General features: G+C 42.6%; 1 protein-coding gene across 2 annotated transcripts in view; it reads left to right on the top strand.

The window, feature by feature from the left end:
* The window catches only part of LOC138664936 (arf-GAP with SH3 domain, ANK repeat and PH domain-containing protein 1-like), a 288,656-nt gene that overhangs the window by 198,213 nt on the left and 77,205 nt on the right, over positions 1-13,238 (top strand). For both annotated transcript variants that reach the window (XM_069751989.1, XM_069751988.1), the window contains exon 3: positions 8,731-8,876. In XM_069751989.1, coding sequence (XP_069608090.1) covers positions 8,731-8,876 — 146 coding nt within the window. The remainder of the gene's footprint in view (positions 1-8,730; positions 8,877-13,238) is intronic.

Here is a 13,238-nt window from a genome sequence, read left to right as displayed (position 1 = left end):
TTACCAGTAATGTGGAAGCCCCCCTGTATTTCCGTAAACAGATGATGGACCGAAGTGAGGGCTTGCTTTTTTGGGGATTGAGTTGAATTATTATATTGGGAAAATTTTTCATAACATTTTGTATCACAGTTATCCGTAGCTCTATGCTGTGCACTTTGGGGTTTACATCTAAATCTCTGAGTGTCGTGATTCAGATGAAACCACCGAGGGATCCGTTCACTATAATGAGGCAGCAGAGTTACTCTGGACTCTGTCTGGCTTCTGTTCTTCTGTGTCCTTCTTTTCAGAAGTGCAAAAAACAGTGACCGACGGCACTTTTATGCAATCCTAAAATCACAGGTCAGCCGGCATCCACAGTGTCTCCATCTGCCTCATTATGGGGAATCTTGTGTCGGGGGTTGTTTCTGAATCACATATTTCAGAGATTTACACAGAAAAGGATGAACGTGTGCTGAGCTTTACTGCGATCTATGGGAGGCACAACGAAAAATTCAACAACAGGTGAAGAATTGGTTTTATTTTTTTTATGCCGTTCCTCATGCAGTGTATCAAACTGACCCTAAGAGATAGGGAGAGAAAAAAGGGGAACAAACGCCGCACACGATCTAAGTGTAGTAAAAACTGTTGCTAAATTCAGGGCCGTATTTAGAGTTTCTGCTGCCTTAGGCACTTTTAGTGCTGCCTCCCCCATTGGTGAGTATGACACTATCGGCATAGACTTTGGCAAGAATCGCTGATGTGAAAGTAGCCTTTTGCAGCAGATCAGGCAGTTTTTCTGCATCTGCCATGTAACGGATCACTTACGGCAACACTGCGTTCGGCCTCATTCATTCCCCATGGGATTTGCGGCACTTGCCGTGATTTGGCAAATGTGGTACCATACCTCCCAACTTTTGAAGAAGAGAAAGAAGTCTAAAGTTTGCGGTGCACGTAGTGCGCCGTGGCAAATTTTAGGCCATGCCTCTGACCACACCCATTTCACAATTAGTCACACCCATATCCACGTCCCAACCACACCCATTTAGCACTGCTGATCACACGGTTTCATATACAATAATAATAAACAAAAATAAATATGGACACACAGTGCTCCATACTGTATAATGGCCAAACATGATGCTCCATACTGTATAATGGCCAGACATGATACTCTATACTGTATAATGGCCACACATGATGCTCCATACTGTATAATGGCCGCACATGATGCTCCATACTGTATAATGGCCACACATGATACTCAATACTGTATAATGGCCATTGGCCACACATGATGCTCCATACTGTATAATGACCCCACATGATGCTCAATACTGTATAATGCCCCCCTCCCATCTTGTATGCATGGCTCATCTCCCTCCCATCCCTTATGCATGGCTCATATTCCCCCCCTCCTCCTGTATGCATGGCTCATATTACCCCCCCCCCCCGTATGCATGGCTCATATTCCCCCCCTCCTGTATGATGGCTCAAATCCCCCCTCCTGTATGCATGGCTCATAATCCCCCCCACCTCCTGTATGCATGGCTCATATTCCCCCCCCCTCCTGTGAGCATGGCTCATAATCCCCCCCTCCTCTATGCATGGCTCATAATCCCCCCCACCTCCTGTATGCATGGCTCATATTCCACCACCACCCCCTCCTGTATGCATGGCTCATATTCCACCCCCACCCCCTCCTGTATGCATGGCTCATAATTCCCCACCTGTATGCATGGCTCATATCCCCCCTCCTGTATACATGGCTTATAATTCCCCACCTGTATGCATGGCTCATATCCCCCCCCTCCTGTATGCATGGCTCATAATTCCCCCCTATATGCATGGCTCATATCCCCCCTCCTGTATGCATGGCTCATAATTCCCCCCATGTATGCATGGCTCATATCCCCCCTCCTGTATGCATGGCTCATAATTCCCCCCCTGTATGCATGGCTCATATCCCACCCTCCTGTATGCATGGCTCATAATTCCTCCCCACCTCTTGTATGCATGGCTCATATTCCCCCTCGTATACATGGCTCATCTCTCCACCCCCCCGCTCCTTCTCCCATCTTGCATGGCTCATGTTACGTCCTCCTTCATCCCCCGTCCCTCATACTCACCTGTTCCACACCGCGCGGCCGCGCCGACATCCCTCTGGCTCTGTCCCGACTCCCGGCACAGCACCACCTTCCTGAGTGAGCGGTCATGTGGTACCGCTCATTAAGGTCATGAATATGCGCATATTCATGACCTTAATGAGCGGTACCATGTGACCGCTCACTCGGGATGCTACAGACGCTGAGACCAGGCATCGCTGGAGCAGGGAGAGTATCGTCTTCAAGAAGGGTGGGTGGGAGGCAGGCAGGCGGGCAGGGGTCGGGGGTCGGGAGGTGACCAAGAACTTTAAAAAAAAACAAAAAAACCTTGCTCAGGTGCCGCCCCCCCGCATTGTCCCCGCCCTAGGCACGTGCCCTCAAGTGCCTAGTGGCAAATACGGCCCTGGCTAAATTGCACACTATAATAGTTGCACTCACCAGAAACCGTTGAATTGAGGCATAAACAGGATCCCACAGGAATCCCAAGGAGGCGGACTGCAGCTCGACCAGCTGGGCTCACGGGAGGCTTCAGACAACCGTGGTGAAAGCAATCAATAGACAGAGAAATACCCAGATAGTTGTCGGCACTTTCGTCACAAGATTCTTGTGGTAATGAAATAGAATCATTTATTTAGGAATTACAGGATAAAACATCTTGTGACGGAAGCGCCGACAACTATCTGGGTATTTCTCTATTGGTTCCTCATGCAGTATAAGTGACTAGGTGACTTTATTCTTCGGGTCGGTGCGATTGCAGCGAAACCAGATTTATATAGGGTTTTTCTGTTTCGCTGCTGTCACACACTAAGACGCTTTTTATTGTGAAAACTAGTTTTTGCATCACCACATTTTGAGAGCTATAATTTTTCCATATTTGGGCCGATACCGTCATATTATGGCTTGTTTTTTGCGGAACGAGATGACGTTTTTATTAATTCCATTTTCAGACACATGACTTTTTTATCGCTTTCTATTACGATTTTTGGTTGTCAGAATGAACAAAAACTAGCAATTCAAGAATTTTGTTTTTTTTTATTACCGTTCTGCTTGTGCTAAAATTGGTAAGGCAGCTTTATTCTTCAGGTCAGCATGATTACAGTGATACCCAATTGATAATTTTTATGTCTTGGTGCTTTTACACAATAAAATCTGTTATAGAAAAAATAATTATTTTTGCATTGCTTTATTCTGAGAGCTATTACTTTATTTTTCTGCTAATGGAGCTGTATGGCGGCTTGCTTTTTGCTTGACCGAATGACATTTTCAGAGATACCATTTAAATTTACATTGCTCTTTTTTATTGTGTTTTATTGCACTTTTTGTTCGATAGTATGCTGATAAAGTATTGTTTTTTGCCTGTTTTTTTTTTTTTTTTTAACTTACAGTTCACTGAAGGGGTCAATTAGTGGGACAGTTTTATAGAGCGGGTCGTTACGGATGCGATACCAAATATGTGTACTTTTATTGTTTATTTTTTATTTACATACATAGATGCATTTATTGGAAAAATATTTTTCCTTTTTTTCCTTTGAGGATTTTCACAAGCCACCTTCCCAGCAGGACCCCAAAGGACCCCTTTGCCATCTTCCGGCCAGGGGGTCTCCATGGAGACCACCAGGACAACGCGATCGCTTAGTGTTGTCTTAATGGAAGCTTGCAGGGAACTCCTTCCCTGTGCGATTCTCCTCGATGTCGCTGTCACTACTGACGGCATCATCAGAGGAGTTAAATGCCCGCGATCGGTGCTAGAACACAGCTCCCACAGAGCAGTGCATGTCGGGAAGGGGTTAAGTTATTGTTCAAATGATGACACAATTCTGTCTTCACAAAGCATGTTCTGGCTAGACATTTGGTAAGTCCATTAAGCGCAACCTTTCTTCAGTTTAAAGCTGTTGTCCTTTGTTGTTGGCCTTTGGCTACAAGTCTACATACTTTCTATGTGACTGCAGGCTTGTGAATCCGCACAATGAGTGCTCTGCGCGCTCTAAGGACTCTTTGTCCCCGGGAGTGGCAGGCGCATGACAGGAAGTATGTGATTTGCATACATGCGGTCATGTGCCGACTAGACCTCAGTGCGTACTATGTGAGGATTCACAGGTCTGCAGTCACATAAAGTGAGTGCAGACTTGTAGCTTAAGATCGGAGAAGTCCTTTAAGCTGCTTTTGTCATACCCAGATATTTACTGCTTATATAAACTTTCTGGGGCTGAAAAGAGGTTAATAATAATCCTTTTTATTTCTATAGCGTTAAATTCTGCAGCACTTTAGGGAGGGAGCATTTACAGATAATATCAAATATTACACAGTGACACATAATTCAACAGATACCAAGAGGAGTGAGAGCCCTGCTCGCAAGCTTGCAATCTCCAAGGAAATAGGGGAGACACAAAAAGGTGAAGAGTGCTTGTATTGTATGGTCCAGCCATCAATATAATAAAGTATTCAAATAACGCTGCATGAGCCGGTCACCAGCCAGTATCTGTACAGTACAGATACAGAAGGCTATTAAGTGGATGAAGGTTTTGTAAACAGATGATACAAGGGATCAGATTCTGAGGAAAATTTTGGAAGTACAAAAAGCGAATAGTTAGATAAATAAGGTGATGTATTGGGCCAGTTTAAAGAAATGTGTTTTTAGGGCCCGCGTAAAACTGGGTACTGGGAATTAATCGAATTGTACGGGGTGGTACATTCCAAAGAATTGGTGCAGCTTGAAAGAAGTGAGAGATTTGGATTGTTGAGTATGTTAGTCTTAGGTCAATGTATAACGTAGAGCATGGGAACGGTGGTAGCCAGAGATGGGGGAGGAGATGTAGGGTGGTGCAGAACTGTGGAGAGCTTTGTGGGGGAGAGTGATAAGTTTATATTGTATTATGTATCAGATGGGCAATCAGTTCAATGACTATAACAAGATGGATAATGCATCGGTGTAGCCGTTGGACAGGAATATAATCCTGGCTGCTGAATTCAGGATGGATTGGGTAGGGGAGAGTTTAGAAAGAGGTAGACCATAGAGAGAAACAATAGTCCAGACAAGAATGAAGAATAAGAGCAACAGTAAGGCTATGTGCACACGTTGCAGATTTGTTGCAGATCTGCAGCAGTTTTTCCACGCGGAATTGCACCAAATCCACAAAGGAGTGCTCAAGCAATGTTAATCAATGGGAATCCAGAATTGGTGTGCACATGCTGTGGAAAATTCCACACTGATTCACAGCTTTTTATTTTCTGCAGCATGCCATGTTTTTTTCCGGATCTGCAGCCTTTCTGCACCCATTGACTTACTTTGACTCAGCCAAACCACAGGTGTAAAAAGGTCTGTGGATTTGTGTGCCAAAAATGCTGCAGAAAGGAAGGAGCAAGAGTATGTGGGTGGAGACTGTGTGTGAGCGGAGAATGTGTGTGTCTGTCTGCGGGGGTCTGTCTGCAGGTGTCTGTGTGTGCGTCTCTACGGGTGTCTGTCTGCGGATGTCTGTGTGTGTGTCTGTCTGCAGGTGTCTGTGTATGTGTCTGTCTGCGGGTGTCTATGTGTAGCCAGGCATCATCTGATGGGACTACTACTCCTATCCGGCTATGTCTCGCTGTCACATATAACAGTGACAGCATGAGCTGATGATGGAACGGTAGTCCCATCATCTGGCGACTGTGTTCAATTGTAAAACAAAAAAAACAAAACATTCATACTCACCAAACACCTAATCCTCGATGCCCGCGTCTCCTGCAACAGAAATAAAATAATAAACCAACATATACTCCCTATCCGCCGTAGTCCATTTAATAACAAGAGTCCCATGATGATCTCACGTGTAGAATAGTGACATCGGGAGATGTGACCACTCTACCCGACCTCCGGTGATACACTGACAGGAGGTAATCCCTCCCACAGTCTATCACTGAGCCGCCGCGAGAGGTCACCAAAGTACATCAGCTGATCTGCTCTGGTTCTCACTTGCGGCACCGCTGTGTGAGAAACTTCACGCAGCGGTGCCATAAATGATAGCACGAACTTTGGTGAACTCTCAATCTGCAGGAGCAATTAGGGCAAGTGGGAAGAGCAAGCCATTTCTGGGGTGGATGAGAGCTGATGTTTTTAGCCTTGGGGGTGCCCATATACATGGCCTCTTCCCAGGCTATTAATATCAGTCCGCAGCTGTCTGCCTAGCCTTTGCTGGTTCGATTTATTTTTTAGGGGGACCCCATATCAATTTTTTTCTGGGGTTCCCCTATAAATTAGCCAGTAAAGGCTAAGCAAACATCTGTGAGCTCATATTCATAGCCTGGGAACCTTTATGGCTATTGGTTCCTTCCAGAATATTAACATGAGCCGTCGACTTTCCCTTTGCTGGTTCTGAAAATTATATTATGTGTGTATATGTATACATGTGTGTATGGATATATATATATATATATATATATATTTATATATATATATATATATATATTCATTTGTGTGTGTAAAAATTATATTTAAACGTGGTATGTAATGATATTATTGTCTTTAATGGAGAATGAAATAGAAGAGTTTGACCAAGGAAATTACATCACAATTCCTTTTTTTTTTTGTTAAATAATATATCTTTATTTAGCTTACAAAGACGCATGAAAATGCGCATAAAAACTGTGCGGAATTCCACTTCTTTTTCTGCCAAGAGAGGCAGAATCCGCACATAATTTTACAAAAGCAAATCCGCAACGTGCGCACACACCGTAAGAGTTTCAAAGGTAAGTCAAAGTCAAAGTCTAAAAATGATTTTGAGGTGCAGGTGAAATGAGCCAGTGATCTGATGTAGGGCGTGAAGAAAAGATCTGAGTCAAATATAACTTCAAGATTAGAGATGAGTGAACCCAAACTGTAAAGTTTCAGAGAGAGACTTAGGATCCCTGAAGAACCCCAATAGTAAGGGGAAGAGTAGAGGAGGAAGAGCCAGAAAAAGATACAGTAAAGAAGTGTGGTCATCGGGATGACAGTTCTCGAAATAATAATAATAATAATAATAATTTTATTTATATAGCGCCAACATATTCCGCAGCGCTTTACAAATTATAGAGGGGACTTGTACAGACAATAGACATTACAGCATAACAGAAATACAGTTCAAAACAGATACCAGGAGGAGTGAGGGCCCTGCTCGCAAGCTTACAAACTATGGGGAAAAGGGGAGACACGAGAGGTGGATGGTAACAATTGCTTTAGTTATTCGGACCAGCTATAGTGTAAGGCTTAGGTGTTCATGTAAAGCTGCATGAACCAGTTACCTGCCTAAGTATGTAGCAGTACAGACACAGAGGGCTAATACTGCATAAAGTGTATGAGAACATGATGCGAGGAACCTTTTTTTTTTTTTTATTATAAATAGGCCACACAGGGATCGTTAGGTTAATGCATTGAGGCGGTAGGCCAGTCTGAACAAATGAGTTTTTAGGGCACGCTTAAAACTGTGGGGATTGGGGATTAATCGTATTAACCTAGGTAGTGCATTCCAAAGAATCGGCGCAGCACGTGTAAAGTCTTGGAGACGGGAGTGGGAGGTTCTGATTATTGAGGATGCTAACCTGAGGTCATTAGCGGAGCGGAGGGCACGGGTAGGGTGGTAGACTGATACCAGGGAGGAGATGTAGGGTGGTGCTGAGCCATGGAGTGCTTTGTGGATGAGGGTAGTAGTTTTGTACTGGATTCTGGAGTGGATGGGTAGCCAGTGTAATGACTGGCACAGGGTAGAGGCATCGGTGTAACGGTTGGTGAGGAATATGATCCTGGCTGCAGCATTCAGGACAGATTGGAGCGGGGAGAGTTTTGCAAGAGGGAGACCGATTAGTAGAGAGTTACAATAGTCCAGACGAGAATGAATAAGTGAAACAGTCAGAGTTTTTGCAGAGTCAAAAGTAAGAAAAGGGCGAATTCTAGAAATGTTTTTGAGATGCAGGTAAGAAGAGCGAGCCAGTGATCGGATGTAGGGGGTGAATGAAAGGTCAGAATCAAGGATGACCCCAAGGCAGCGGGCATGTTGCTTTGGAGTAATGGTGGAACCGCACACGGAGATGGCAATGTCAGGCAAAGGTAGGTTAGTAGAGGGAGAGAACACGAGGAGTTCAGTTTTTGACTCTCGAAAGAGAGTATATGAAGGTTGTGGTCAGAAATTGAGAGATGGAAGTTAGTAAAATCATGCATGAAGCATTCAAATGAATTGCTTTGAATGGAGTACAAATTTTGTGTTGTCCGATCTTGTAATCTTCTCCAATCTATCTGAGTGCTACTCATGCTAACAAACATTTCTGAAGTGGGCAAGTATGGGACCAAAGTGAGAGAATCAAACTATTCTGGTTTTATTTGTACTCTGTTACCATGTGAGTACAGTCAGTGTCGGACTGAGGCGCCCATGAAGTCAACTTAAGCTAACAAAGGTAACATTCGGCATGTTGTCCTTTCTGACATGTATAAAGATCTCGCCTCAATGTATAAAGATCTAGCCTCTATGTACAAAGATCTTGCCTCTATTTATAACGATCTCGCCTTTGTTCAGCACATAATGGTTGGGTTACGTGTGGAGATAGTTTGTCTGCCCTTATGGTAAAAGTAAATGTCTTGCTGTTGTTTCCGCCTGTACTGCTACAGGAAGTGATTACAGTATTTTATATCTCTCCTTTTTAGAACACATCACGCACCTAGAGGTATATATTGCAACGTTGGAAAAACTATCATTAAACTGCCGGGATAATGGAGAAGAAGCTCTGAGCAATGCTTTCAACGCTTTCGCTGAACTTTCTAAAGAATTGTTGACGCCTATGAAACATGTGGTACGTACTATTACTTCAGGTAGAGGATTTGAGTGCACTCTTCTTTTTAATTGCTCATTAGATGCTTCAATGCAAAACAGAAATTAGGGTCTAAAAACACAAATGTTGAGTGTAAAAATTAGTTTTATAAAAAACCTGATATGGAGAATAAAAAATATTACTGAAACAGGTTTAAAAAAAAATACTTTCCATTCAAAAATCTCATTTTAATAAAAGGTAATTTTTTGATGCTATATTCCTTTTAAAGCCCCGCAATATCCAGTAGAGAAAAACTGTCCCTTTTTTGACAATTTTTCAGGGACCCAACCATCTAATGTGTAATGTGGGCCCCCTGTCTGTTCCAGGAGATGAAGAATAAGGCATGCTGAATTTTTACACCCAATCATATTTTTCTTCTAGGAGAGTAGCGGCTTCCAGAAGTGTTTTTTACAGCTTACTCCCCTCTTTCACTTTAAAACACATGCATGCTCAGCCATAATCGAGAATGCGGAAGTGGTAATAATAGTCTTTCACCAATATCTATCTAAGATGTATGGGCACCTTCTTGATTACATTTTGCATGAATCTATAATTTAATTTACACTGATCAACATTGAATTGCAACACCAAGAAGGAAAAGTTATGCAATTATGGAAATTACAACACTGACATACATGTCAAAGATATACAAATGATGACAAAATGGGGACAACATTTTCCTAAAATCTCAATGTATACAGTATTAATTATGAGCGTCACAAGCAGAAATACATGAATTTACTCGCCTTGAGGTGAATAATGGTTTTGTGAGGAATGTTCTGCCACGCTGAATGCACTTGGCACTATAGTCATCAAGATCCACTATTTCCTTTGCAATTGCTGACCTATGAGATTCCAGATGTGCTTGGGAGACAAGTTTTGAGTCTCTGCAGACCAGGTCATGGTATCACATTTAGGCCACACAGACTGCTCACAGAAAATTGAGATGCACTGTCATGTTGAAAATGACCGTAGCTTCGGGGACACTTTAAAGAAATGGTCATACCACTGGTTCCACAGCCAAATCAATGTAATGCTGAGCAGTTAGTGTACCTGTAATTAAAAACTAGAGGGGTACATCTACCATACATAATGCCAGCTCACATCACAATCCCCAGGAGTTGGACTGATGTGATGTTGCCTCGTGAAGGTTTCTTCACCGGGCATCAAATTTGAAGAATAGCACACAGGGATCCATTCTGCTAGACCCCCAGATGAAGCTATACACGAAACACATGTTGAGGTATTGGACAGTGCTGGTTCTTCTGTGCAGGATGACATATGGCAGATATAGGAGTCTAATTGATATTTTACTATGTGGACGGTAATGCAGGGGGTCTGCTGATTACCTATAGTGATAGGTTGTTCATATAGGTGCACAAGGATTGCATGTCACATCCATACCCATGATATTAATTCTGGTCTTATTGACTATTTAGGGTAAATTGTGCCATTTTCCTTCTTGCCACAGTGCCTTTTTTTCGGGTTTTATGTTTGTTTTTTATGCTTTTTTTGTCTTTCGCAATTGTGTTTTAGTGTATGTTAACAAAGTATAATATCATTTTGTCATAAGGACTTGTGTAATTTATCATAGTATATTTGGTGGTACGGTAAGGATTAAATGTTGTTTCTAGATACCTCCAATAATTGTACTTAAGTATTTTAGTTATAGGTTTAGTTTTTCAGTTTCGGCTAACTCTCACGGTGTTGCCCATGTTCTCTTGTCAGATTCAAAGAATAGCACACAGAGATCAATTCTGCATCGGAAGTGGAGTTAGGTGTCACATACTAAGCCTAAGGCATTAAACAGTTTCTACGCAAATCATCAAAATGCATTTACACGACATTGGGCTATAACAAAAAAGGCTAGCTACAGGTGTTCCATTATAGGGAATCTATCAGTAGGATCAACTCTCCTAAGCTGTCTATATGGGCTTGCAGGTGATAGTAAGCTGAATAAAATGATACCTTGATATCTGTGATCCAATGTCTTATTCCAGAGAAATCTACATTTTTCTTATATGTAAATGAGCTATTCCAGTCTATGGAGAGGATAGTGCCTGGAAGATAACTCTGCCTCCAGAGATTATTTTAAATAAAAGGGGGAGCTACCAGTGTGAGACAAGTAACTAACGCAGAACAAGAGAAATTAAATTTCTCTTCTTGCAGACACATTTTTTGCTTCTCTCTGATCTCTGCTGTATTGTAACAATATTACAGACCTGTCTGCCTGTGAGATGAAAGCTAAAGCTGAAAGGAGCCTTCAGATGTGTCAGGTATAATCGCACACAGCTCTGCAGTGAGATCAGGAGAGCAGACATCGGCCATTACATATCACTCTGGTAACTCTCTTTCATGTAAAATAAGCTCAGGAGGCAGAGTTATCTTCCAGGCACCATCCTCCCTAGAGCCTGGAAGAGGTAATTTACGTAATTGGATAAGTGGATTTATGCACAACACGGCATCTGATGTGAGGCATATAGGTAGGACTGTTTTTAGCAGTCTATAACCTTTTTGCCCATATTAATAGGAAAAAAACCTACGATAAAAACAAAATGAGCAAATACCTTGCAGTAAATAAATAGATCACAATAGTGCATGAAAATAAAATAGGGTACTTAGTTAACATAATTTTCATCAAAAAATGTAAAAGCCATCCCAGCTCGTCAAAGTGACCCTATTCGGGACAGTTCTAAACTCCAGAATTAAAACCTCACCATGTGTTAAATTATGTAAATGTGAATAAGGGCCAAGCATATTATTAGTTTAGCTAGGTCAATTGTGGTGACCGATTCCCTAACCTCACGCCACCGCTTAAACGCTATTATTGTGCCGAGCAAGATGACAAAGGCTGGAATATGAAGGACTATCCTCTTTAGTGTTGATTCTGGCTTTTGTCTTGGATGCAATGATAAGCACAGATATGTCTGATGACTATGTGAGCAATACTATAAAGAGGCCCTCATGAGGAAACTTGAAAGTGTCCCAGGAGCTGTTTTTCTACATGATTATGTCGGACTGCATGTTACTGATTATAAGGTGATCAGCCGTCATAGAATAAATGTGCTACCATGACCTGCTTCATCTCCAAAGTTGTCTTCTATTGAGCATATCTGAGACATCATACGTTGGCAATTTCAAAGGGAGCTGCCAGCAGCGGATAATGATGATTTGCATACCCAAGTGAATTTAGTGTTCACAGAACATTTCTCAGACAACCATTAATTACATCACTGATAACTTGCCAAAGGGTGTAAGGGTACCGTCACACACTGCCATTTCGATCGCTACGACGGTACGATTCGTGACGTTCCAGCGATATCGTTACGATATCGCTGTGTCTGACACGCAGCAGCGATCAGGGATCCTGCTGAGAATCGTACGTCGTAGCAGATCGTTTAGAACTTTCTTTCGTCGCTGGATCTCCCGCTGTCATCGCTAGATCGGTGTGTGTGACACCGATCTAGCGATGCGTTCGCTTGTAACCAGGGTAAACATCGGGTAACTAAGCGCAGGGCCGCGCTTAGTAACCCGATGTTTACCCTGGTTACAAGCGTAAAACTAAAAAAAAACAAACAGCACATACTTACATTCTGGTGTCCGTCAGGTCCCTTGCCGTCTGCTTCCCGCACTGTGACTGCCGGCCGTAAAGTGAAAGCAGAGCACAGCGGTGATGTGTGCTTTCACTTTCACTTTACGGCCGGCAGTCACTGAGTGCGGGAAGCAGAGACGGCAAGGGACCTGACGGACACCAGAATGTAAGTATGTGCTGTTTGTTTGTTTTTTACGCTGGTAACCAGGGTAAACATCGGGTTACTAAGCGCGGTCCTGCGCTTAGTAACCCGATGTTTACCCTGGTTACCCAGGGACCTCGGCATCGTTGGTCGCTGGAGAGCTGTCTGTGTGACAGCTCCCCAGCGACCACACTACGATTTACCTACGATCACGGCCAGGTCATATCGCTGGTCGTGATCGTAGGTAAATCGTATAGTGTGACGGTACCCTAAGTTTGTGTATTTCTGTGTGTGGCATTGACACTTGATACTGAATAAATTGAGAAATTTTGAAAAGTTTGTTTCCATTTTTTCATCATTTGCATATCATTAACATGTTTATCCATCCTGTGATTTCCATAATTCCACAACTTTACCTTCTTGGTGTTGGAATTTCAATGTTGAGTGCATAATGGAAAGTCAAGCTATACCTCAGGTTGTAAAAATGTTTCCTCTAGAATTATGTTGTCCTTGTATGCCCCAACATTAACAGCATTTTTTGCTGCACGACAAACTTTTTTTTTTCATTGAAAACACAGATTAATATTCCTATTTCACTGCTGAATTAATG

The sequence above is a fragment of the Ranitomeya imitator genome, chromosome 2 (genome assembly GCF_032444005.1).
Source record: "Ranitomeya imitator isolate aRanImi1 chromosome 2, aRanImi1.pri, whole genome shotgun sequence".
NCBI classification, from domain to species: domain Eukaryota; kingdom Metazoa; phylum Chordata; class Amphibia; order Anura; family Dendrobatidae; genus Ranitomeya; species Ranitomeya imitator.
The sequence above is the reverse complement of the archived record's forward strand: the minus strand, read 5'-3'. Positions and strand labels throughout refer to the sequence as shown.